The 26884-nt window shown below is 42.7% G+C and overlaps 2 protein-coding genes and 1 pseudogene across 3 annotated transcripts in view; 1 reads left to right on the top strand and 2 right to left on the bottom strand.

The window, feature by feature from the left end:
- The window catches only part of Eloc (elongin C), an 18099-nt gene extending 15424 nt beyond the window's left edge, over positions 1-2675 (bottom strand). The window contains exons 1-2 of the mRNA XM_029533448.1: positions 2329-2675; positions 2009-2061 (exon numbers count right to left, since the gene is read on the bottom strand). Of these exons, the coding sequence (XP_029389308.1) occupies positions 2009-2061; positions 2329-2378 (103 nt within the window). The 5' untranslated portion in view covers positions 2379-2675. The remainder of the gene's footprint in view (positions 1-2008; positions 2062-2328) is intronic.
- A 14624-nt stretch (positions 2676-17299) lies between these two features.
- Positions 17300-19889, bottom strand: LOC110339001 (annotated as a pseudogene).
- Positions 19798-26884, top strand: part of Tmem70 (transmembrane protein 70) — a 10926-nt gene continuing 3839 nt past the window's right edge. The window contains exons 1-2 of one of the 2 annotated variants that reach the window (XM_021222303.2): positions 19798-20085; positions 22810-22918. In XM_021222303.2, coding sequence (XP_021077962.1) covers positions 19888-20085; positions 22810-22918 — 307 coding nt within the window. In that variant the 5' untranslated portion in view covers positions 19798-19887. The remainder of the gene's footprint in view (positions 20086-22809; positions 22919-26884) is intronic. The other variant, XM_021222304.2, reaches the window with a different exon arrangement.

Raw genomic sequence — 26884 nt, 5'->3', positions numbered from 1 at the left:
TGGTAATAAGGACACATGCTCCACTATGTTCATAGCAGCCTTATTTATAATAGCCAGAAGCTGGAAAGAACCCAGATGTCCCTCAATAGAGGAATGGCTACAGAAAATGTGATACATTTACACAATGGAGTACTACTCAGCTATTAAAAACAATGAATTTATGAAATTTTTAGGCAAATGGATGGATCTGGAGGATATCATCCTGAGTGAGGTAACCCAATCACGAAAGAAGTCACTTGATATGCACTCATTGATAAGTGGATATTAGTCCAGAAACTTAGAATACCCAAGAAACAATTTGCAAAACATAAGAAAATCAAGAAGAAGGAAGACCAATGTATGGATACTTTATTCCTCCTTAGAATAGGGAACAAAATACCCAAGGAAGGAGTTACAGAGATAAAGTTTGGAGCTAAGAGGAAAGGATGGACCATCCAGCAACTACCCCACCCGGGGGATCCATCCCATAATCAGCCACCAAACCCAGACACTATTGCATATGCCAGCAAGATATTGCTGAAAAAACCCTGATATAGCTATGTCGTGTGAGGCTATGACACAGTGCCTGGCAAATACAGAAGTGGATGTTCACAGTCATCTACTGGATGGAACACAGGGCCCCCAATATAGGAGCTAGAGAAAGTACCCAAGGAGCTGAAGGGATCTGCAACCCTATAGGTGGAACAATATGAACTAACCAGTTCCTCCAGAGCTCGAGTCTCTAGCTGCATATGTAGCAGAAGATGGTCTAGTCGGCCATCATTGGGAAGAGAGGCCCCTTGGTCTTGCAAACTTTATATGACCCAGTACAGGGGAATACCAGGGCCAAGAAGTGGGAGTGGGTGGTTAGGNGAGCAGGGTGGGGGGAGGGTGTAGGGAACTTTAGGGATAGCATTTGAAATGTAAATAAAGACAATATGTAATTTAAAGAAAAGGAAGGAAGGAAGGAAAGAAGCAAAGGAGGAAGAATAAAAAGGAAGGAAGGAGGAAGAAGATGACAACCACCACCAACTCTTCCTCCTCCTCCTCCTCCTCCTCCTCCTCTTCTTCTTCCTCCTCCAGTTCCAGGGAGTCAGATTAAAAAAAAAAAGGCTAATGTAGAATTAACACTGTGAGGCCAGCCTGGCTCAACACTATCTGCTAAGAAGTTCATTTTATGTTTTTCATATTTTTGCATGTTGTGATACTTGACTGTGATTATCAAGCTGAATGGATTGAAAAATGCCTAATGAAATATAAGTCATATCTATGAGAATGCTTCCAGAAACCACCTGTGGATCAAGAAGGCTCTGAATAGCTTAAGCCACTGAAAAGGATCAACCAGACAAATATAGGGAGCCAAGAATGCACTTGGGAGCTCTACCTTGTGTCCTTTCCCTTAATAATGCTCTACTTCCTGCAGAGCAGCTGTTGAGCAGCTCTGCTTGGCATGCATTCTCCTTGTTATCATGAATGAAATACCTGAAATTAGGAGTAATACAACCCTTTCAAGTTTTGCAGGTATTTATCTGATCATAGGGACATGGAAAAACCAACATACAACTATTCTGCATATTTGTTATTAAAAGTCTCATTATTATTCTTGGCAGGGAGGTGGTGGTAGAACTCAAGACAGGGTTTCTCTGTGTGGTTCTGGGTGTCCTAGAACTTACTCTGTAGATCAGGCTGATCTTAGACACAGAGATGTTCTTGCCTCTGCCTTGTGAGGGTTGGGACTGAAGGAGTGCACTATCACAATCTGGTGTAAATGTCTCATTCTTAAGGTATTGACATTACTAATTTTTTAGTAATAGTTACTGCGTATTGTTACAGAGATGCAGAGTAATAAACTACTCATATAAACATTAATTTCACTTTAGCTATTTTCTTATGGTGACTTTAAAAGCCATCCCTTGGTGTTCAAGTGCTCATCTGTGCAATCAAATCATGTGTGTAGACCCACAGGCCTAGTTGAGAGGAAAAATCATCTCCCAGGAATTGAACACAAAGTCACCTCTGTACAACTTACCCATTGTGTTCTTGTAAAATTCTATTTGAGCCCAAAGGAACTTTAGTATTTTCCTGGAGAAAAAAAAAAAGCATACAAAAATTAATGTTGCATTTGCATTTCCCACGCATTTATTTACTATATGTTACTGATGCTAATCATTTCAGGATTCTCCCTCCTTATAAAAGGTCATAATTCCAACACGCTCTCAGAACTTCAGTCGGGGCATCAGAATTCCTGAAAGATTATTAAAAGTAACGATTAAGTAGCAGGAGGATTGCTAGTTTATTAGACAGGCCGGTCTTTAGAGGGAAACTTTCAAAATCAAAATCAAACCTAACCAAATGCGAAGCTTATATGGAGATTTAGGTCTGCAGCTGAGCTCTTGCATCTGCTTGTTATGTACAAGGTCCCACCTTCCACCTCCATCCCAGAGTTACACACGGTCTGACTGATTGATGGTGCTAGTGCTGAGGCAGCTGTAAAGTGACATGTCAAGAATATACCATGTGAAAAAGCTCTGCTTATCAAAAATGCACATGTAACCCACAAACACAAACAATTAAACTCCCTACCTAAACTCAAACCCAAACCAAAAACCACTGTTTGAAAATGTTCTAGATCACTGCTTTCCTGCTGAGAATCTGAAGAAAACTGTGAGTCTTGTTGTCATCAGAAACAAGTCCCCCCACACACCCCCATTTCTAAATGGAGGCTTTTAAATTCTTTTATCATGTTACACCCCTATAGCTGTCCAAGCAGCTGACAGTGAGCCTCTAGCTCCTTTAAGCTTCCTACAAGACCAAAGATGGAGGAAAGGGCTTTTCCTAGGCATTGACAACAGAGTGAACTTTAGATAGAATCAGGTACAAGACTAACTTAAATCTTATTAATTAGCATTTCAATGTTTAATAATGGACAATAAAGTCACATTAGCTTCTAAGATTAATAATTCCGTGTGGCACTGGAGAGGTGGCTCAGTGGTTAAGAGCACTGACTGCTCTTCCTGAAGGTCCTGAGTTCAAATCCCAGCAACCACATGGTGGCTCACGACCACCCGGAATGAGATCTGGGATGTCTGAAGACAGCGAACTCACATTAAATAAATAATAAATAAATAAATAAGAGCCGGGCGTGGTGGCGCTCCCCTTTAATCCCAACACTCAGGAGGCAGAGGCAGGTGGATTTCTGAGTTTGAGGCCAGCCTGGTCTACAGAGTGAGTTCCAGGACAGCCAGGGCTACACAGAGAAACCTTGTCTTGAAAAAACAAAACAGAACAAAACCACCAAAATAAATAAATAAATAATTCCATGTGGCTTCTTCATGTCAATGAGCTTCGAAGGCAATCCTTCAATGGTGTGGGGATAAACAAACCAACCAACCAACCAACCAACCCACCCCATCCTGCCATACAGCAAGCAATTGCTTATCTGCAACATGGCCAATGACATGAATTATGTTCCATGCAAAGAAGGTAAGGTTTGCTTGCTCTCTTATTACAAAAATGTGCACATTTCTAGCCATTCTATACACAAGGAACTAAAGTTCTGAACTTAACAATGAAGGGTTAAATATTAGAACCTTTGGGTAGGTGGAGAGATGATGAACAGGAGCATCTGCTGTTCTTCCACAGGACCCAGGCTCAATTCACAGCACCCACAATGAGGGCTCACACCTGTTATTCCAATTACATGGGCTCCAAACCCTCTTCTGACCCCAACAAACAAAACATATGTACATATAATGTAATTAAACATGTGTAATTACTTAAAATTTTTATATTTTTACCTATGCAGATGTTTTGTCTACATGCATGTCTGTGTACCATTCCTGTGTCTAGTGTCTTTAGAGACCAGAAGAGAGTATTGGATCCCCTAGAACTGAAGTTACAGATGGTTGTGANTTNCCATGCAGTTCTTTGGAATTCAGCTCAGGTCCTAAGGAACAATTGCTAGTATTACCAGTGAGTCATCTCTCAAGCTCCTATTTTGGGAAATCTTAAACTTACAAAATAAAATGATTCCTACAAAAGCATTTTTTTTCAGTAATTTCAATAACTTGTACCACTTCTAATATGAGATAAAGGAGAGAAAAGGGCTACCCTGGCAAAGCCCACAATACCTTGTGGGCTTACTTACTGGTGACCACTGCAGTAATTCCCTTACCTTTCAGATAAACATCTTCTGTAAAACTAAATCTCCCAAAAGAGTATCATTCCTCTAAAGTGACTGCATTAGGGTTTAAAGCCTGATCGATTTCACTTTCTTTTTTTTGGTTTTCCATGGCAGGTCTTCTCTGTGTAGCCCTACCTCCTGCAACTTGCTTATAGACCAGGATGGCCTCAAACTCAGATTCACCCGTCTCTGCCTCCCTAATGTTGGGATTAAAGGCATGTAGGGAGTCAGGCAGTGGTGGTGCACGTCTTTAACCCCAGCACTTGGGAAGGGAGAGGCAGGTAAATTTCTGAGTCAGAGGCCAGCCTGGCCTACAGAGTGAGTTCCAGGACAGCCGGGGCTATACAGAAAAAACCAGTCTTGAAAAAACAAAACAAAACAAAACAATAAAGGGCATGTAGGGTGTCATTATGGCCCAGCTTTTGGCTCCTTTTTTTTATATATATATAAAACCTTCTTTCTTTCCTTATTTATTTATTTGACACAGGATTTCTCTGTGTAGCCCTGGCTGGCCTGGAACTCAACTCTGTAGACCAGGCTGGCCTTGAATATGCAGAGATTCAGCTACCTCTGCCTCTTGAGAATATTTTTTATTTTATATGCACTAATGTTTTGCCTGCATGTATGTCTGTGTAGGGGTGTAAGATCCCCTAGAACTAAAATTACAGACAGTTGTGAGTTGCCATGTAGATGCATGGAATTGAACCCAGGTCCTCTGGAATAGTGGCCAGTGCTCTTAAGCACTGATCCATCTCTCCAGCCCTGAATTTAAAATTCTTTTTTTTTTTCTCCTCAAAGACAGCTTTCTCCTTACAAGAGTCCTGGTTGTCCTGAACTTGAACTTGCTCTGTAGAACATGCCCTTGACATCAAAGAGATTCAACTGCCCCCGCCTCCGGAGTGTTGGGATTAAAGGTGAGTATCACCACACCCAGCTTTAACCTGGCCTTTAATTGTTTTATTTTTTTAAACTAGCTCCACATGAATCAACTTTGCTTTTTCTTAAGTTGATGGTATAAATTCTTGAATGGTCCTCCAAAAAGTTAAAAACTGTACTCTATGTCTCTTTGTAATAAAAGCCAGTTAAAAATTCTACCCAAACCATCATTTTGTGTTGATACCCTCTTTTCATTTTAAAAATGAAAAAATTAAGCCGGGCGTGGTGGCGCACGCCTTTAATCCCAGCACTCGGGAGGCAGAGGCAGGCTGATTTCTGAGTTCGAGGCCAGCCTGGTCTACAAAGTGAGTTCCAGGACAGCCAGGGCTAAACAGAGAAACCCTGTCTCGAAAAACCAAAAAAAAAAAAAAAAAAAAATTAGNAATCCTTGAAGTACAAGAACTTCAAGTGTCAACTTTTCTATCTAGCTAATATCCATAGTAAAAACACTAGGTTGTTTATAAGCTAGTTGTAGCTAAGCAACCATGCGAAGACTCATCTCAGAAGGCCTTTGGGAAGCAACGGTTTCTCTACAGACTTAATGTAGAGAATCAGGGCCAGCATACAAGCAGTAAGTAGGAGCCCTACCACCGTCATATCTAAAACATGACATGTGGCTAAGTGTGTAACTCTAATATCCAGAGACTTACATTTGGAGACAAGTCTCAGTTTGACCAGACACAATCCTCATGGAACTGGACTTCTACCTTTAGGAAATGCTGAGTCTACAGCACTAATACATAGGACAATGCTTTACTTATTTTTGGTTTTTTGAGACAGGGTTTCTCTGCGTCACCTTGGCTGTCCTGGAACTCACTCTGTAGACCAGGCTGGCCTCGAACTCCGAAATCCGCCTGCCTCTGCTTCCCAAGTGCTGGATTAAAGACATTCGCCACCACCACCTGGCTTCATTTACAGTCTTAACAGTAACAGTCAAAGCTGGGTGTGCTGGTATACACCTGTAATCCCATTCAGGATGCTAAAGCAGAGAATGGAGTTTGAGGCCAACCCAGTCTCAGTACACCAAAACCAAACCAGAATCAACAAGAACTCTAGCTAGACTGTCAATAAAACTAGCTGAAATTCTTTGGATAAGTAGATGTTACCCAAAAAGAAACAGATTAGCTGTTCCAAGAAAATAAATGGGTGACTACAAACCTTCAACAGAAAATGTGTTATGTGTGTAAAGACAGCCTCCCGAGTGCTGGGATTAAAGGCGTGCACCACCATGCCCGGCCGTAAAGACCATGTTTGACCTGGATGATTGAGTGATGAAATGATTTTACCAAGTTGAAAGGAACAATCGATTCTACCAAGTCAGCTAGGAAGTGCTGGTGCATGCCTTTAATCCCAGCACTTGAGGCAGAGGCAGGTGGATCTCCGTGAGTTCAAGGCCAGCCTGGTCTAAAGAGTGAGTTCCAGGACAGCCAGGGCTACACAGAGAAACCCTGTCTCAGGGTGGGGGTTGGGGGGAGAGTGTACAACAACTGAGTGTGGTTGAAAACCAGTTTAGAAATCCACGTGCAGGGGACAAAACAACAAAAATTTTAACCTCATGGAAAAAAATGACAGGGACAAGCCCAGCTTCATGGAGCATTAATGAAACCCTAGCACTTGAGATGGAAGCAGAATTACCAAGAATTCAAGGTCTGCCAAGAGTACACTCTGAGTTATTGCACCAACTACCACCCCCACCCAAAAGGAGGTTTGTGTCTATCAGAAAACCAAACTGTGGAAGAAGTTCTATGGGGAAATAAAGTACATACAGTAAGGTAGGCAGGGAATGAAGAGAGGGAAAGAGGTTGTATTTCAAGGTTGTGAAGAGAAGTCTCACTAACACTGGACAGAAGCCTGAAGGGAGTGAGGTACTGAGGCAGGGAGGCAAGGATATAAATGCCCAAGAACCCTTTAAGAGGGCGAGCAGAACACCCAGGAGAGAAGGGAGGAAGAGGCCAGAGATTAGGCAACTGGGTCTTTTCAAACACAATAAGTGATTGACAAGGAACACATGTTGAGACAGGAGCAGTGACTGCTCTTCCCCAGAACCTGAATTGATTTCTAGCACCTACAGAGCAGCTTAAAATTGTAACTACACATAAAATAGATTTAAAAAAAAAAAAAAAAAAAGTAGGCTGGCGAGATGGCTCTTTCAAAGGTCCCGAGTTCAAATCCCAGCAACCACCCGTAATGAGATCTGATGCCTTCTTCTGGTGTGTCAGAAGGCAGCTACAGTGTATTCATGATAAATAAATCTTTGGGTTGGAGCGAGCAGGGTGACTGGAGCGAGCAGAGGTCCTAAAAATTCAATTCTCAACAACCACATAACCACATGAAGGCTCACAGCTACAGTGTACTCACATACATAAAATAAATAAACAAATCTTAAAAATAAATAAAATTCTGGTAGAGCTGGAGAGCTGGCTCAGCACATACAGCATTTACAGGACCTGAGTCCGGTTCTTAGTACCCACAGCAGCTGGCTCACAGTCATGTGCAACTCCAGCTCCAAATTGGATGGATATCCTCTGACCTCTGCGGGCACCCGCACTCACACAGATTTACACGCAACAACTTAAAGAAACCTAAAAGAATCCTGGAGAATGAATTGATATAAAAAACACTTAGAATGACGCCTAGTACACAGTGTTATGATCCTATATCCTAACTGGAAGTCTGTGTGTGGTGAGGGGAATAAACAAGTCATCCTGGTTTCGGCGGCAGGGTAAGTCAGGAACAAAATAAACATCCCTATACCACTCCAGTCCCCTCACACTGCATCGCGCCGCTGCTGGGAGCAGCAAACTGTGAGGGTCAGACAGTAAGCATATGCTTATCAGTCTGTAAAGTCTGTGACAACTACTCTCTCTCTACAACTACTGTTACAGGTCTGTCACAGACAAGATAGAGGCTAATGAATGTGGCTGCTCCTGTAAAACCTTACAGAAGCAAAATTTACAAAGAGCACTAGTGCTTTTCCTGGATTATGCATGTGTACCATGTGCATTTAAGAGCCAGAAGAGGGAGCTCAGATCCCCTAGAATGGTTCCAAGCACCTACATGCGGTTCACAACTGTCCTAACTCCCATTCCAGGGGAGCTAACACTCTCTTCTACCTTCTGTGGGCATTAAGCAAACACATATCTGCAGGCAAAACACTCCTACACATAAAATAAGTTAAAGGCCCCAGAGCCCTGCATGTTCTAAAATCTGCCTGCTTCATCCCTACTCTATCACCGATCTTCAAGAGACCCTCTCACTTCTGAGCTAGGTCCTGGCTGTCCTTGCACTATGTAGATCAAGCAAATAGCCCTTAACTCAACATATCCTATCTCTGCTGGGATGAAAAGTGTTTAAGGCTTTGGATGAGGCTCATAATCAAGCAAGGCACGGCCTAAGACCCTAACACGGAAAAGCTGAGAAAAGAGAACCAGCTCAAAGACCCACCTGGTCTACCAAGGTGAGACTCTGCCCCAAACATAAAAATCAAAGCAGTACATTAAATTTCACCTGCTTTCTTTGATCAATCTAACATCACCCATTTGATATTCTTCAGTTTAAATATTTAAATATCATCTAAAAGATACAGTTCCCATTTTTTCCTCCCTAGCTCTATACCTACCCTGAGTGCCAGTCAGAAACATCTAAGTTGTCTTAGATCAGGCTGGCCTCAAACTCAGATCCACCTCTGTGATAAGATGTGTGCATGCTCTGCAGATCCTGTCTTACTGAGTTATCAAGCTAAGTCCCACAGAGAACTCCTGATAAACCTGTCAGAAACCAATGTTCCCTCCCTTTCTGTCTTCTGACTTCAGTAAATGGCACTACTGTTCACAAGGTGATTAGCAAAGGCAAATGCTTTGTTTTTTCTAGGAATGAAAGACAAGAGCTATTTGGCTTCAAATTATTTCAAATCAGATGGCTTTCTACCTATTTGAACTTTACATCTTTAGATCAAGCTAACTGTATTTTAAATGGATTTGGGTTTTTTTGTTTTGTTTTTTTTTAAGCTACTACACCTGAGCACAGTGGTGTACACTTTAAACCGCAGCACTCAAGAGGCAGTGGTAGTTGGATCTGAATTCTGGGCCAGACAGGTCCACAAAGTGCGTGCCAGATCAGGCAGGGCTGGCTATAACCTTATCAAGCAGATGTTCCAAACATTTGTGACCTTGGAATTTCTTGAATAGGTCAAGTTCACTCACACTTTAAGGTCCTTGCATTTGCAGTGACTGCTGTCTGAAGCTCTTCCTTTAACCCTCCCTATGATGTTTCTAGCTCAAACATCAAATCCCAAGGGTCTTTCCCTGATCAACATCTTATTGATGTATCCCCTCCTCCATTTTCTTTTTTATCGAGGGAGAGTCAACAGGGCTTTGCTGGACCTCTTGGATGGCCTGGAACTCTTGTGGATGCTTTGCCTGCCTGGGCTTCCTGACTAACCTGAATAAAGGTTTACAGGCTTCTGACATCATGCCTGTTTCTACGCCTAAAACTGTGTGTGTGTGTGTGTGTGTGTGTGTGTGTGTGCACACGCGTGCGTGCATTTTCCAGTATTGGATATCTTCGTCGTACTTTACTTAGTAAACTATCAAAGCATTTGGAGTCTATTAACATATCAAAGCATACAAAGACTTTCCTATTATATTCCAATCTGACATATACCTCCCACAAAACCCCAACCTTTGCACAAAGATCTACGCAATTTCTTTTCTTTTCTTTTTTTTTTTTTTTTTTGTTTTTCGAGACAGGGTTTCTCTGTGTAGCCCTGGCTGTCCTGGAACTCACTTTGTAGACCAGGCCAGCCTTGAACTCAGAAATCCGCCCGCCTCTGCCTCCCGAGTGCTGGGATTAAAGGCGTGCACCACCACGCCCGGCTCTGCACAATTGCTTAAGAACTTAATATACAGAAGTAAACTATCACTCTGCATCTACACCATTGCCTATTCACACAGCAGTATTACTATTTTATCTAGCAATGAAGCAGATTTTCTCCATCTGAAATAGATATAATCTGGGTGTGGTGATACACACCTTCAATCCCAGTGCTTGGAAGACAGAGGCAGATGGCCATGCAAGTATACATGGTTGAGTTTCAGGCTAGCAAGGGACATACAAATCTCAAAAAAGAAATGGATGTGTTTATTTTTAAAATAGCACTATGAGGTAATAAACCAACATTTGTGTGTGTGATGCTGGAGAACTAGCCCAGGGCCTCTGAACATTAGGCAAACATGTCCATCAAGTTACAGGCCCAGTCTGGCAATTAGAGAAATATCATATGAAGGATGAGAAGCCATTTATAAATTAACTAGGGGGATGAAGATATGGAACAGTGGCACTCAAGAGGGCTGACTCAGTGGGGTTGAGGTCCAAGATTAATCCAAGTTGAAAAGGTAAGAGCAAGCGTGGAGGCTACACCTTTAAAGTAACAACTGGGGGACAGGCCTGGTGGGTCACACACTTAGACAAGTTTACTGAGCACAACTTCCATGTCATCCAAGAGTATTCAAAAAATTGGTAAACAAGTATAGAAAGCCCAAATTACTATAAATTAACAAACATCCATGATATAACCACAGCAGTTTACTCATCACCGAAGATTAAAGCCACTTGTGAGCTTTGACGGCTCAGTAACCCATTATAATATAAATGAGATCAGGTATTTACCATCTTAGACCACTTAACAGAAAATAAAATGCAATTTGGGATTAAGAAGCAGATCTGGTAGTATAAGGCAAGTTGTAAAACTACTTCGATTGCTTTCTACACTCAAAAGTGCAGAGTAGGCATGCTTGCACTAAAAGACAAAACTTCATGCTCACAAAACTGAAGAGATTTCAGCTCCTTAAGGGAAACTAAATAAATGGGCACCGTACCTGGCACTAGATACCTCCTTTCAGGCAAAAGTGAGAGGTAGACAGATGCACAAATGAGCCAATGTACCCAGTCAGGCAGAAATTACCCAAGTTGTCCAGAAGGTAAACTTTTTTTCAGGGTCCTACAGCTTAAAGCGTTGAGGGTTCTCTCCTGGGACTAGCGACTGATTTCAACAGTAAAACAAATACAAGCGCACATGAGGTAGGCAAAACGGAAAAGCGATGGGGCTGCCATGCTCTTAACTCCACCCTCCCCGCGCTCTGCCTGGAGAAGGCCCAGCCAGCCCGCACCTCCCGTCCTGGCTCCGCTTTCCAGACCCACCGAGCTGAGCTAGTTAAGGTCCCGCCAAACTCCTCTCCCCTCCCCCAAGCCAGGAGCTGGGGAGGCCGGAGAGGCTCAGAGCTTCCGTTCCTTCCCCGCCCAGACGGGAAGGGCTGAGCAGAGGGATAACTAAAGCGTCCAGTCCCAGCCGCACTAACTCTCCCGGCGAAATCAGATCCCGATGGCCACCATAGCCCGACACTCACTAGCCAGTCCCGCAGCTACCGCAGCCGTAACCCCACGTACCGCCACAGCCCCTACTCAGGGCCGCCCCCCTCCCTCCCCCCGCGGCCTACCCCTGTGGGTTCCGGGGCACAGGAAGGAATTACTTCCGTCGCGTCACAGCCGCTTTCTGCAACGCGCGGGAGACTGGTACCTGGCAAGGCCGAGCCGCGGCCGACCGGTGACTTGCGTCTGAAGGAAGTGCGTTGTGAGCAGTAAAACAGGCCAATTTAAGAGACATCGCTACCAAATCCCAACCAATGAGATTCTAGGACTTCTGGGTTCCCAGAATGCAGCGCCATCCGGATCCAACTTCTGCCGTGAAAAGCGGAGCCGGCGAGGCAGCAGTGCATTCTGGGATATGTAGTTTCTCACAAGGTTGCGGCTAGTGTTTGCTCCGAAGTGACACTGCATCTTGGGACTTGTGGTTTTCCGTGTAGCGCTGAAATTTTTGGTGGCCTTAAAGCTTGTCTCAACCTCTTTGTTTAAAGTAATACACATCAACGAGCATCTTAACACGCTCTCAATGTGTTTGCCTCATTTCCTCTCTTCCCGATATAGGTCAGTGTTTACTGCAATATGCCACGCCCACCCGTCCAGTTCTCGCTGCCTAGCACCATTACTTAAATCAGGGCCCATTATTTCTGCTCCTCACCTCCCCAGTTCCACACCCCCCGTCAACCAAACCTTTTCATTGGCTTTCCCGTGGTTACCTAGGCACCTTTCCTAGAAAGCTGAAAAGCAGCTCAGTTAGGTTTCCTCTCTGCTGTCTTCATGAAGTGGACTTGAAAACCTAGATTCAAGATACTCAGTTAATCAATCGCAGCTGTGTAATAGTAGCCCACAAAAGGAAGTATAGTATGTATGTGCTATTTGGAATTTCTGGAACTTCTCAAAGGATTTTGTTTTTGAATTTTTGAGACAGGGAATTTCAGTGTTACCCTGGAACTAGTACCAGACTAGCTACGTATTTAGGGGCAATTCTGTCTCCTTCCTTAGCCATCAGGCACAGCAATTTCTCTATGTAATCCTAGGCTGCCCTCCAACTCTAATTTATAATTCTGCTTCAGCCTCAAAGTGTTGAGACCACAGGTGTTACCTACCATGGGTTGCTCTGAAAGGGTTTGTTTGTTTGTTTGTTTGTGGTTTTGCTTTATTTGATTTGGCAGCTAGGTATGCTTTTATGGAATTGAAAGCAAAAATAGAGCTGCGGCCTTGAATTAATTTTCAAAGGCTTTGGAGAAATAATGAAAGTGTTTTGGTTGTATCCATAATTCAAAATAGTTTCATAGTAAGAGAGGCATTTGATAGCAGAAGATAAAACTAAAGAAAAAATCTGAAAAAACTAAGTGAGACCGGAGTCTCCCTTTAGGCAGTAAGGTGGGCCTGACTTCCACTGTATATCTTGACTATGTATCATCCTTCTAGGGGCTAAGCAAGCACAAGGGTAGGTTGATGCCGCTAGCTCACGATTCTGTTGTTTTGTTTTAAGATGTATTTGTTTGCTTTAAAATTTTTATTTGTTATAAAATTTGTTCGTTTGTTTGTTTGTGTTTTTATGTATGAATGCTGTATCTGCATGCCGGAAGAGGGCATCAGATCCCATTACAGATGGTTGTGAGCCACTATGTGGTTGCTAGGAGTTGAACTCAGTACCTCTGGAAGAAAAGCCAGTGAGCATTTAACTACTGAGACATCTCCCCAGTCCCCAGGATTCCTTCAGTAAGGGAATTACTGCAGTGGTCACCAGTAAGTAAGCCCACAAGGTATTGTGGGCTTTGCCAGGGTAGCCCTTTTCTCTCCTTTATCTCATATTAGAAGTGGTACAAGTTATTGAAATTACTGAAAAAAAATGCTTTTGTAGGAATCATTTTATTTTGTAAGTTTAAGATTTCCCAAAATAGGAGCTTGAGAGATGACTCACTGGTAATACTAGCAATTGTTCCTTAGGACCTGAGCTGAATTCCAAAGAACTGCATGGNAANTCACAACCATCTGTAACTTCAGTTCTAGGGGATCCAATACTCTCTTCTGGTCTCTAAAGACACTAGACACAGGAATGGTACACAGACATGCATGTAGACAAAACATCTGCATAGGTAAAAATATAAAAATTTTAAGTAATTACACATGTTTAATTACATTATATGTACATATGTTTTGTTTGTTGGGGTCAGAAGAGGGTTTGGAGCCCATGTAATTGGAATAACAGGTGTGAGCCCTCATTGTGGGTGCTGTGAATTGAGCCTGGGTCCTGTGGAAGAACAGCAGATGCTCCTGTTCATCATCTCTCCACCTACCCAAAGGTTCTAATATTTAACCCTTCATTGTTAAGTTCAGAACTTTAGTTCCTTGTGTATAGAATGGCTAGAAATGTGCACATTTTTGTAATAAGAGAGCAAGCAAACCTTACCTTCTTTGCATGGAACATAATTCATGTCATTGGCCATGTTGCAGATAAGCAATTGCTTGCTGTATGGCAGGATGGGGTTTGTTTGTTTGTTTGTTTTTTTATCCCCACACCATTGAAGGATTGCCTTCGAAGCTCAGTGACATGAAGAAGCCACATGGAATTATTTATTTATTTATTTTGGTGGTTTTGTTCTGTTTTGTTTTTTCAAGACAAGGTTTCTCTGTGTAGCCTTGGCTGTCCTGGAACTTACTCTGTAGACCAGGCTGGCCTCGAACTCAGAAATCTGCCTGCCTCTGCCTCCCAAGTGCTGTGATTAAAGGCATGTGCCACCACACCTGGCTTTGTTTTTGTTTTTAAATTAGATTTATGTGTACAAATACTTTGTCTGTGTATACCAGGTGCATGCTCAATACTCATGAAGATCAGAAGAAGGCATTATATGGGTCTGAAAATTGCTGAAAGAAGACTCCAGACTCAGATAGGATACAAACACACAGAGGGTTTATTCTTCAGAAACAACCAGCATGTGAGGGGTTGGGAGTGTCAACCATTCTTTGAAATGTTGACACCCCCCCCCCAAAAAAAGAAATGTTGACCCCCAGACAAAGGTGCACAGGCCTTCTTATAGGGAACCAGGAACTCTCTAGAGGAACTAGGTAATCTAAAATGTCATTGGTGGGTGCTAGGAGATCACAGGTGGTCAGTGGCCTGCATAACTGTCATGAATATTTAGCTATAGGATGAGATAGGGCTGCCCAGCACAGATGGCCCATTCTGAGAGAAGATATTTCCCCATTTTTGTAGTTATCCCCAGGCTGTTCTATGAGAGGAGGGTTTATGATCTTGTTCTGGATTTTATGGTCTGTCCCTGGAGCTGTCATCTTATGACCTAGTTTCTGGGAGTGATGTCTTATTGTTCTTTTTTGAAATCAGACCTGGTCTTTAAATGGAGACAAATGGGGTTTATGTTGTGCTTTCAGCATCAGATCCCCTGATATTGGAATTATGAATTACAAGTGATTATGAGCCACCATGTGGATGCTACGAATTGAACCCAGGTCCTCTGTAAGAACAGGTACTCTAAATTGCTAAGCCATGTCTCCCTTAAGGCTCCCCAATATAGCTGAATAGTCAGTTTATATAGCCAGAAAATGTGCGTGGCAAAGATGTCTACATTATTTATGTCAATCTTATGAAAACAAAGGACTGTCCATCATTTGAGTTTGTCTTTCATGCAAATGCAGGACCATGGGTGCATCAAATTGGTAGTCTTTCACTCAAATGGAGCACTGTGTTAGTACTGATCTTAGACTTTCTATTGGCCCACCCGGAGAATTGCACTTCTTCTGGTCTAGGTGAAAATGGCTTCAAGGTCATCTAGAGTTCATTGAGGCTTGAAATGGCAAAGAGCCAGGTATAAATTGAAATAATCATGACTAGAATAGTACCTTCTGGAGTCAGAGTTGTGCTTTGGCAGCACACAGCTGTTGCAGTTTCTTCAAGGCCTTTATGTGTTCATAGAAGCCTGAGAGCATTTGGCTGGCTATTTTGTTTGGTAAGCCTTTGCCCAAAGCATCCAGGGTTAGGGAATCCGCCAAGAGTTATCAACCAAGTCCACAAGCACCTTACTGTTATGTCCTAAAACGCTGCACAGAGACCACCACCCACATATGCATGCAGGGTCAGCCACTTACAAAAAGCTGGTAAAGACAGACCAAGTTCCGCAGGCCTTTACTAGGGGGATTTTAGCTAGGGTTAGGTAATCTAAAACTTCATTGGTGAGAGCCGGGTGATGTTACATGGGTTGTTTTCTGATTGGCTTTGTGGTCAGTGGACTGCATTCCTGTGTCATGAATGTTTAACTACACAATGAAATACTCAAACCATATTAGGCTGCCCAGAACAGATGGGCCATCCTGAGATACAATACCTCCCCATCCTTGTGGGTATCCCCAGGCTGCTCTTTAGATGGGGAATTCTGTGGCCTTGTTCCTGGAGCTGGTGACTTAAAGCCTAGTTCCTGGGACTGACGAATTTGCAGGGGTGGGGGTGGAGGACATTGTCAGTTCCGGGGAAGGATGGCGTTCCTCTTTCCTTTTGCAGTTAGACCTGGTCCTAAAATGAAGTTTATGTCATCCTCTCACCGTATTTAGAGGAAAAATAAGCATGGAGAGGATTACAGTATTTTTTATTATTTAACAGTATATCAACAATGCTTAAGTTCTGCTAAAGTACACCTAGGAGAAGTGGGTTCCTCTAACCTGTATCATCTTTTACCTGCTACAGCCGTGGTTGGTTCTCAACCTTTCTAATACTGCAACCCTTTAATACAGTGCCTCAAGTTGTGGTGACCCCAACCATAAAATTATTTTTGTTGCTACTTTATAAATGTAATTTTGCTACTGTTATGAATTGTAATGTAAATATATCTGTGCTTTCTGTTTGTCTTAGGCGACCCCTCTGAAAGGGTTGCTTGACCCCAGAATGGGTCATGGCCTACAGGTGAGAGGTCATGGCCTACAGGTGAGAGCTGCTGTGCTACATGATCATTGTTCCTGATGCATCTGACTGTGACATTGAGCTGAAGATATTTAGAGGACAAATTTATCAAGTTCACCTTTGGAGACTTATGTAGTATTATGTAAAACCATTTATCACCATTATATTATATCACCAGTATTTTTAGCTTATTTAAAAAATAATTTATTTTTAATTTTCAATAAATACTTGCTACATAGTCATATCCCCAGTGATCAATTGTTCTGAGTTAGCAAGAAATTAGGTTTATAACTTTTTATGAGAAAAAAACGTATCCATTATGCAGCATCTAAGAATAAAGCTATTATTGGTGTTACAAATATCTTTAGGATTAGGGACTCAACCACCCATGACATCATGCCTGCAAGGCAATCATGGCATCACTGAGCTGTATCCCCAGCCCAGCCTATTTAAGCTCTTAGTGCTGTCTCACAGCAGCTAAGCAGTGTCTTCTGCTCAATTTTCTGACATAAAAATCTAATGCTATAAAAACATTGGCCAATAGCAAAGCGTTCTGAAAGTGTTTGTCAAAATATAAAAAATAAGGAGTTCTACTCGTTGATTTAATCTTGTCATAGCCATGTATCTGGACAGGCTAAATTAAGTTTTCTTTATGGCATAATTTCACGGTAACCTCTCCTAAATTTCTTTTACAAACATCAGTGCATATATGTGGGATATATAATGCAAAACTATAACATTTCAATTTTTTTCTTTTCTCAAAACAAATCCTGGTTGTAAAATACCTATGTATCATACTAGGGAGTTCAATTTAAAGCAAAACAAAACCATTCTTACTAAGAAGAAAAACTTTCAAATCGTTTACACATTCACATTCTATGTATTTTCTCATAGTCAACAAGTGGACTCAAATGGTTTAAGTTATCCCACCATTTAAAGAGAAAAGTGTCTGCAATAATTTGAAACCACGGAATTAACTTTATGTCACCACTGGCTGCCTTCTTTGATACTTTCATAATTTCTTTGAGTTCTTCCTTTGATACATAGCAACAACTTTTAATTTCGTGGGGATCTGGATTCAAGGTTACATCCTTCCTCAGAAACAAAATGTAATCAATTTCACACTCGCCCAAGATACCATCAGATTGGGCCTTGTAGTACGTTCTTGTTAGATAACTGATTTCATTTAGTTCAACCTCTTCCAAGGGTATTCCCAACTCTGCTTTTAAGCGCCTCTGTACCGCTCGTTTCATACCAATGCCATTGTTTTCATCCAGCTCACCTGGATTACTTAATGGATGACTACAGCAACTATTGGTGAAACGACCTGGAAAGGTAATTTTAGCATCTGATCTCTACTGTAACAAGAGCTTATTTTCATTACTAAACAAGAAGACACTAAAAGCTCGATGTAATAATCCTTTGTCTATGTATTCATTCAGGCGACAATTTTTCTTGGTGTCAGCCCCAATTTTATTGTCATTTTCATCAATAAGAACATACTTTTTTTTTTTTTAAGATTTATTTATTTATTATATGTAAGTACACTGTAGCTGTCTTCAGACAGCTCCAGAAGAGGGCGTCAGATCTTGTTACGGATGGTTATGAGCCACCATGTGGTTGCTGGGATTTGAACTCTGGACCTTCGGAAGAGCAGTCGGGTGCTCTTACCCACTGAGCCATCTCACCAGCCCCCAAGAACATACTTCTTTGCTAGAAACTGAACCTATTGTTCATCAAGATGGTTGGCATTTATTTCAGGCACTGTGACCTGAATGTCTGACCTGACCTAGAACACAGAGATTCCAGTTAGAGATATTCTAGCTTATTTTTAGATGCTTGTCCTATGACACATTTGCACCATGGGTTCCCAAATTTGTCCAGTTACAGTGCTCCCTCTCCTCCTGTCTAAGTCCTGTGTGCTAGGCATTAAGTATCGTCTGCCTTTGGGAGAAAGGTACGGTGTTGATTCAAAAGACCCCACCTCAGTGGAGATAAAAGATAACTTGGTCTACAACCAAATGCGTGACCATGGCTGGGGAGCACAGATTTAGGTCACCCCATGTTCCATGTTTCAACATGGAAGTAGTTTCATGAAGCTTTTTATAGTAACAGAACAAAGAAAATCATCAGTCAAGACAGGTTTCTACATTAGTGGCACGGTTAGGTACGTTTTTTAAAAGTAGGGAAACCTGTTTTAGGCTTTAGGTGCCATTTGACAGTACTCTTAGCTTTCTGCTCGGTTGGAAAACTAATACCCGGTACATTCCAAATGAAAGCTTGAACTCAGCGTGTTCCAACTGAAAGTCATGAAGATGTTAGGTACACAGGACAATACATTAAGGCTACTAAGAGATCTGCAAATGGCCCAGTATAAATTGGCTCTGGATTTGCAACACTGTAGACTCTCTATGTCAGTCGAGGTAGGCAAGATACACTCCCCATCTTGGACACGATGTTTTTTTGTTTTTTTTGTTTTTTGTTTTGGTTTTTTGAGACAAGGTTTCTCTGTAAAGCCCTGGCTGTCCTAGAACTCACTTTGTAGACCAGGCTGTCCTGGAACTCAGAAATCCCTGCCTCTCGAGTGCTGGGATGAAAGGTGTGTGCAAAAATCAAAAATCTGTCAACAAAATCAAAAATTATATTATGTGAAAAAGTTCCATTTTCTATCTCAGTGGTGGAATTAAGTTAAATTAAGTTACATTATTAAATCTTTTTCTTTCTTTTCTTTCTTTCTTTCTTTCTTTTTCTTTCTTTCTTTCTTTTTTTTTTTTTTTTTGGTTTTCCGAGACAGGGTTTCTCTGTGTAGCCCTGGCTGTCCTGGAACTCACTCTGTAGACCAGGCTGGCCTCGAACTCNCTGGCTGTCCTGGAACTCACTCTGTAGACCAGGCTGGCCTCGAACTCAGAAATGTGCCTGCCTTTGCCTCCCAAGTGCTGGGACTAAATCATTCATTTATTTTGTTAATAGCATATTTATATCATAGCATATAAAGTTTTTAAACATTATAACATTAAGTATTTTAAACTACATTCCTTTTGGGCTGATATGCTACAATTACTTCTGCAAAGCTAAATCATTTTCCCAAACCATTTTTAGGCCCTATAAAGTGACTTTCATGAGAACGAAGTATTTAATTAGGCTTCTGGTCACTGTCTTTTTCACATGCCTCCCCACTCTGTCCTTGGTCAAAAGCCGACCAAATACTAAGAACTCGGTTGAAGCCCATCATCTTAGGCAAAGAGTTGGGGTTTCGGGTCCTTTGCTGCCTGGAACCCACCCGGTGAAGGTTGCAGGCCGGCCGCATTTTCTGCGCACGCGCGGGCTCCAATCTGGCCGCGTGTTCAGCGTAAGGGGCGGAGCCTCACTGCTTCCGAGGGCCGCTGTGGCGCCGAGTCGCTCTCTGGGGTCCTTGGCCGCCGCTGGGAACCGGCGGCCACCTTCTCCAGCTCGCAGCATGCTGTTGGCTTTGGGCGGCCGGTGGGCAGCGGGCCTCTGGCCGGGCCGGGCGAGGACGACGTGGTGTGTGGCCGCCGCGCTCCGAGGTTCCGGGATCGCTTTCTGGCGTGCGGCCTCGCGCGCCGAGCCAGCGCGGCTGCGGAGCGGCGGGCATCCACCGCCGGCCGAGTCTTGCGGGCCACCGGGGCGAGCGCAGGTCGGCCGTCCGTGGGCTGTGGTGGCGGGGAGCGGGCGCGGCGTGCGGGCTGGGGAACTCCAGTGTGGAGGGGACCCTCCCGGTGCGGGCCTGGAGAGGCAGGCCTCACCTCGGGGTCCGCCGCCGCCGCCGCCGCTGCCAATCCAGGGATTTGAGTCTCCTTTCGAAGGCTGTTAAAGCACCCCAAGTGGTTCCAGATTGTGTGGTTCGCGATGACAACACTCAGTTTAGTTTCTTCCTTTTTTTTTTTTTTTTGTCCCCGAGACCTAGTCCTAGTTTTGACCTGGCCCGAATTCGCTATATAGACCAGGTTGCCCTCGAAGTCAGAGACTCGCCGCCTACCTATTGACCTCCCATTCTAGGATTAAAGATGTGCTCTGCTGCGCAGGGACTTATTTCTTACCCTAGAGTCAGAAGGGTGTTAAGAAATTGATGCAGCACGTGGAGCTAGCCTCATAAGTTGTGTTACTTGTCCGTTTTTTAGGAATTTCTAAAATTACTGAGTGAAAGGTGGGGTATGGGTGTTATCGGACAAACTACCGTAGTATGTTAAACTATATTTTAAAATGTAAGAATTTTATGGGTTTCTCTTGTGTAGCCTTGGCTAACCTGGGACTTGCTCTGTAGACCAGGCTGGCCTTGAACTCAAACATCCCCTGCCACTGCCTCCAGACTACTGGGATTAAAGGTGTGGCTCGGCAAGAATTTTATGTATTTTAAGCTACATTATAAGAATTTTAAAAACTTTTAAGGAATGCTGAAAGTGCCAGGCGGTGGTGGCGCACGCCTTTAATCCCAGCACTCGGGAGGCAGAGGCAGGCGGATTTCTGAGTTAGAGGCCAGCCTGGTCTACAAAGTGAGTTCCAGGACAGCCAGGGCTTTGAAACCCTGTCTCGAAAAACCAAAAAGAAAAGAAATGCTGCAAGTACTAATTGGATTATTTACTACTAACATGTTTCTTGTGGGTGGGTCTCCCTGTGTATCCCTGACTGAAACCAGGCTGGTGCTGGCTTCAAACTCATAGATTAAAGGTGTGTACTATAGCTAAGGGTCTCGAGATATTGGAGTCGTAACTGAATTTCATCGCAAGTTAGGCATGCTTCTTTACATTTTTGAATGTGAGCAATGTGAAATTCAATTTTAGATGCTCATTTTTACATACTTGGGAAACTCCTGTTTCATATAGCTTTCAAGCAGTTTTTCAAGCAAGCTTTCTTTGGTTGTTTTTTGTTTGTTTGTTTTTTTGTTTTGTTTTTTTGTTTTTCGAGACAGGGGTTCTCCATGTAGCCCTGGCTGTCCTGGAACTCACTTTGTAGACCAGGCTGGCCTCTAACTCAGAAATCCGCCTGCCTCTGCCTCCCAAGTGCTGGGATTAAAGGCGTGCGCCACCACGCCCAGCATTCAAGCAGTTTTTCAAGCAAGCTTTCTTGCTAAGAGATAGAAGGCCCAGGGTATGGTAGTGGCACAGAGTGTTAGCTTAAAGGCCCAGTGTTAGTTCTGGAGGCTCAGACAGAGGGTCACCACATTGATGACTGGACTTGATCTTCAAAACAAAATGTGGTACAGGTATATGCAAGTCTTTTGGGGAAACAGTCTTTAAGAAATGCTAGTTATTCATGTAAGTAGTTCCTAAGTACTAATGGCAGGGTTGGTAGGAAAAGCCTGGTCTGGAGGCTTTTGTCTTTGGGATGGGAGTTGGATCTCTGGACATGCGTGTGCATACGAACTCACCAAACAAAGCAAAACACACCCCTTGATTTACAGTATTTTGCTAAGATTGTTTGTTGTTGTTTTTTGACTGGACTTGAACTCAGAGATTAATGTGCCTCTGCCTCCTGAATGTTGGGATCAAAGACATGTGCCATCATGCCCTCTGTATTTTCTCAGATTATTATATTAAAGCCAATTTAAACAAATGTTTTTTCATATGTAGTACCTTTGTGTACATACATGTGGAGGTCATCACTGACTGCCTTCTATCTCAATCTTTTTTTTTTATTTTTATTTTTTTTATTTATTATATTTAAGTACACTGTAGCTGTCTTCAGACACTCCAGAAGAGGGAGTCAGATCTTGTTACGGATGGTTGTGAGCCACCATGTAGTTGCTGGGATTTGAACTCTGGACCTTCTGAAGAGCAGTCGGGTGCTCTTACCAACTGAGCCATCTCACCAGCCCCTATCTCAATCTTATTTAAGATTTTTTTTTTTTTTTTGAGGCCAGGTTGGCCTCAGCTCAGATCAGCCTGCCACTGTCTCCCAAGTGCTGAGACAAAGGGCATGCACCACCACTGTGCAGCAAGATTTTTATTTTATATGTATGGGTGTTTTGCTTTCATGTGTGTGTGTACATACATACATATGACTAAACCACATCGATTAGTGCTTATGAAGGCCCAGAAAGGGCATGGATCCCATGGGCTTGGCTTACAGAAGCTTATAAGCCACATAGGTGCTGGGACTCTGAACCTTGGTCCTCTGGAAGAGCAATGAGCCTCTCCATCCTGAAACCTGGTTTTTAAGAGATAAGATCTCTCTGACTCAGGAGTTCCGTGATTGGCTAGAGTGGCAGGCAGGAAGCCTGGGAATCCTGTAGGTTATTTGAGAGAATTCTTTGTATGGCATTGTAACAAGTTCTCTTTGTCATATTTAAATGAAGTAAAAACAACAGTGATAAAAATAAAAATTTGTTCAAACAGCCAGTTACTCGTGGTTTCTGTTTCAGCAGATACCTGTTTGTTGGGGACAGCGTGTCCGCTGCTTACATACAAAAGTTGATCAACCAGAAGATGGCAGGCTGATTTATACTGGAAATCTGGCCCGAACGATATTTGGTGAGTAGTCTGATGTGAGGTTATTTCCTGATTTCCCTTTTTCTTTTTGAGATTATAAAGTAATTACATTTCTCCCTTCCCATTCCTGCCTTCAAAACTCCTATATCCCCCCCACCCCCTTATTTTCATTCAAATTCATGGCATCTTCACTGTTATTGCATGGATATATGTATATGCATAAATATTTCTAATTATAATTTGTTGAATAGATCCAGTGTTACTTGCTTGTGTTTTCAGGGCTGACCAGTTTGTGATGGAAAACCAGTTGATGTGTTCTTTTCCTGGGGAAGGACTACCTCTCCCAGGCCAGCTTTACTCAACTGCCTGTAGTCTCTGGGTGGGGTTGAGGTCTCGGGCTTGGCCCTGCCCAGTAAACCGTTTTTTAGCATATGTTAGTTAACCTTGGTGTTTTGTACACCTAGGCACCCGAAGCTTCCCTTCCCTCACTATTTGTCTTAGAATAGCCAACAGACAAATACAACTGTGTGAGTATGCTAAGAACAGTGGAAGAATGCTGGGCGTGGTGGCACACACCTTTAATCCCAGCACTCGGGAGGCAGATTTCTGAGTTCTAGGCCAGCCTGGTCTACAAAGTGAGTTCCAGGACAGCCAGGGCTACACAGAGAAACCCTGTCTCAAAAAACCAAAAAAAAAAAAAAAAAAAAAAAAAAAAAAAAAAAAAAAAAAAAAAGAGAGAGAGAGAGAGAGAGAGAGAGAGAGAGAGAGAGAGAGAGAGAGAGAGAAACAAAACAGAGACAAAAGAGAGATAAAGAGAAAAAAAAAGAGAGAGAGAGAGAGAGAGAGAGAGAGAGAGAGAGAGAGAGAGAGAGAGAGAAACAAAACCAAGGGCTGGAGAGATGGCTCAGCGGTAGAGATGGCTCAGCGGTTAAGAGCACTGACTGCTCTACCAGAGGTTCGGAGCTCAATACCCAGCAACCACATCTGTAGTGGAATGTGACACCCTCTTCTGGTATATCTGAAGACAGTGACAGTGTACTTACATAAAACAAACAAACAAACAAACAAATCTTTAAGAAAGAAAAGAAAAAAGAAAACAAAATACAACTGTAATTTATAGAGGCAGTTGTCCCTGAGTTATGATAGTGACGTAGAGGGTTGCTTGTCAAGGGTGGTGCTACTTTATACCCGGGAACTCAGGAAGAAATGCTGAGCAAGTGTTGTGATTGGAGCATTAACTGCTACATGGTAAACGCTTGAAGGCTTCCCTCATTATTGTTAATGCAGTCACAGATAATCACAGATTCCATATCTGCTGTGTATTGTACCAGGGGCACTGTTAGGGATACTATGTAAAGGTAATGTAGAATCTTCACATTGGCAGGAAAGGAAGAATGAATATACCGCATATTCAATGTCGTATTCTAGGTTGTAAGTTAGATATGAGTTCACGTTGAGGAGACAGATTGGTCTTATCGGGATGGCTTTCCATGAGGCCTTTCCATAAGGTCTTGTCTGATGAGTAAAGTCTGATGTGAGGTGTGGAAGGAGCACATAGATCCTAGGTGCAGAATACTTAGTACAAGCAGAGGCAGGAGGATTGTCAGACTGAAGGGATCTTTGAGCGTGTCTGGGAAAGATTCCCTACTTCAGCTTGGTTGATGTGGGAAGATCCACCCTAAATGTGAGTTTGCCATTCCATCCGTGGGGTCCTGGGCTGGATAAAGACGAGAAAGCTCATGGAGCTTTCCTGGTCGAATGGCCTGTGACTGGCCACATCCCAGCAGTTGCTGCTGCTATACCTTCCTATCTGGTAGTTTCTTTTAGTAACTGAGAATAATAGAGATATATTTTCTTACCGGCCTGGGGCTACAGTGTGACCTGGGTCACGTTTCTTGAAGACTCTAGGAAGTAGGTATTCTTCCCCTAACCCTCCGGTGGCTCCCGGCTACCTTAGCACTCTTACCTTATAACTCGCCTAACTGTAACTGTTCCGTGTTCTTCCTGTGGCAGCCTTCCCTGCATCTCTTACTTTTTGTGTCCTTATAAGGGCACTTTCATTAGATTTAGAGCCCACCTTAATCCTGCATGATCTCATTTTGTTCTTTAGATCTACAAAGATCTTATTTCCAAATAAGGACACATTATAAAATTCTTGTAGGCATCAGTGTTAGGGGACACTAACTTACTACAGTGTAACAAAAGTAATGGGGAAGGTATTTTGGAAGGGCTAAGAGTGTTATATAGGAGTCAGCGTGGTCCTCAGTTGTCCCGTGCATACTGATGTCATATCAAGCACCTGTGGGAAGAGGACAGGAACTAAACTACAGCCAATAGCAGTATATAAGAATGACTGCTTAGTTCCGGTTTCGTAAACAGTAAGTTGTCAGACTTTCGTTTTTGTCAGTTTTGGGGAAAGCAATAACACTTACTTTAATTACATGTATCTTACGAATGCGATTTTGTGCTAATTTACTTAAAGGAACATTTCCATATTTTCCCTTGAAATGTCAAGCTTTTTGGTTTTCTCATTCCACAAACATTCATCCTTCTGATATAAGTTCAGAATATTTCTGTCAAGGATAGGATGTATCAGAGATTGGCTTCAAGCACTATATTGTTTTCCTCTTTTCTTTCCTTTTCTTTCTTTTTTAAAAAAATCTAGTTAGACTATCAGTCGTTTGACCCTGGTTGATCCTGCAACTTCAAAAAATATTTTAACTATTTTATACATACATACATACATACATACATACATACATACATGTGTTATTGTGTCATGGGAGTGTGTGCACATGAGTACCGATGCCCCAGAGTCAGGAACTGTTGGATCCCTCGGGCTGAAAATGCAGGCAGTTGTGAGCATCTCAGTTGTGAGCAGGCAGTTGTGTCTGCTGAGGACTGAGTCCTGAAAGAGCCCTCCAGCCTTGACTGCTGAGCGCCCCCTGTTGACTTAGACTAGGATTTCACGCTGTCCTGTCTCGCTGCAGACCTGCTGTATTGCAGAAACTGGTTGTGACTTCTGCTTTCATCCTCTGTGTTCTGGGATTACGTGTGTGTGTGTGTGTGTGTGTGTGTGTGTGTGTGCGCGCGCGTGTGGTTGTGCGTGTGCGTGTGTGGCATCATGTCCAGCTTTGTCTCTGTATTTTGAGTCATACCTCAAACTTTTCTATTTCAGATTATAAAGGGCTTCATGGATACGGATACCTCTGTGATTTCTTTCTTCACACTTAAATCTCTGCACTCTGGATTTTTCACGGCTTATGGTATAAAGGACTGATTGAATGTTATCCTTTTGTTTCTAAGTTTTTAGGTTTTATTTTGTGTGTAAGAGGAGAGAATGAGAGGAGACATGGCATATGTGTGGGGGTCAAAGAGCAGCGGGTCTTTTCTATCTTTGTGTTGGTTCTTGGGTTGAAATCAGGTTGTCAGAGCTTGGACAGCAAATGCCTTAATCTGAGCCAAGGTTTTATCATTTTCTGTATCCAGTTTTCCTAAACCTCACATCATTTACTAAAAAGTTAACTTTTTTACATACTGATTCCCTTCGTCCTTTCCCTTTTCCCTTTTTTCCCTTTTCCCTTTTCCCTTTTCTTTTCTTTTCTTTTCTTTTCTTTTCTTCTCCCCTTCCTTCTTTCCCTCCCTCCCTCCCTCCCTCCCTCCTTCCTTCCTTTTTTTCTTTATTGTTTTTTTCAAGACAGGGTTTCTCTGTGTAGCCCTGGTTGTCCTGGAACTGACTCTTCAGACCAGGCTTTGATGTATTTATAAAAAGATAAAGAGGGGGTATATGTTTTATGGAGGTGTAGTCAAGTATGGGGAAGGTAGGCCCATGCTGAGGCACCCCCCCCCCCCGGGACCAGCCACAGAATGGTATAGTATAGAATAGAGTTTATTTATTTATTTTTTTTTGTTTTTGTTTTTGTTTTTTCAAGACAGGGTTTCTCTGTGTAGCCCTGGCTGTCCTGGAACTCACTTTGTAGACCAGGCTGGCCTCGAACTCAGAAATCT

The sequence above is a fragment of the Mus pahari genome, chromosome 22, assembly GCF_900095145.1.
Source record: "Mus pahari chromosome 22, PAHARI_EIJ_v1.1, whole genome shotgun sequence".
In the NCBI taxonomy this organism is placed as follows: Eukaryota; Metazoa; Chordata; class Mammalia; order Rodentia; family Muridae; genus Mus; species Mus pahari.
Note: the sequence above shows the minus strand (reverse complement) of the source record. Positions and strands in the feature narration are given on the sequence as shown.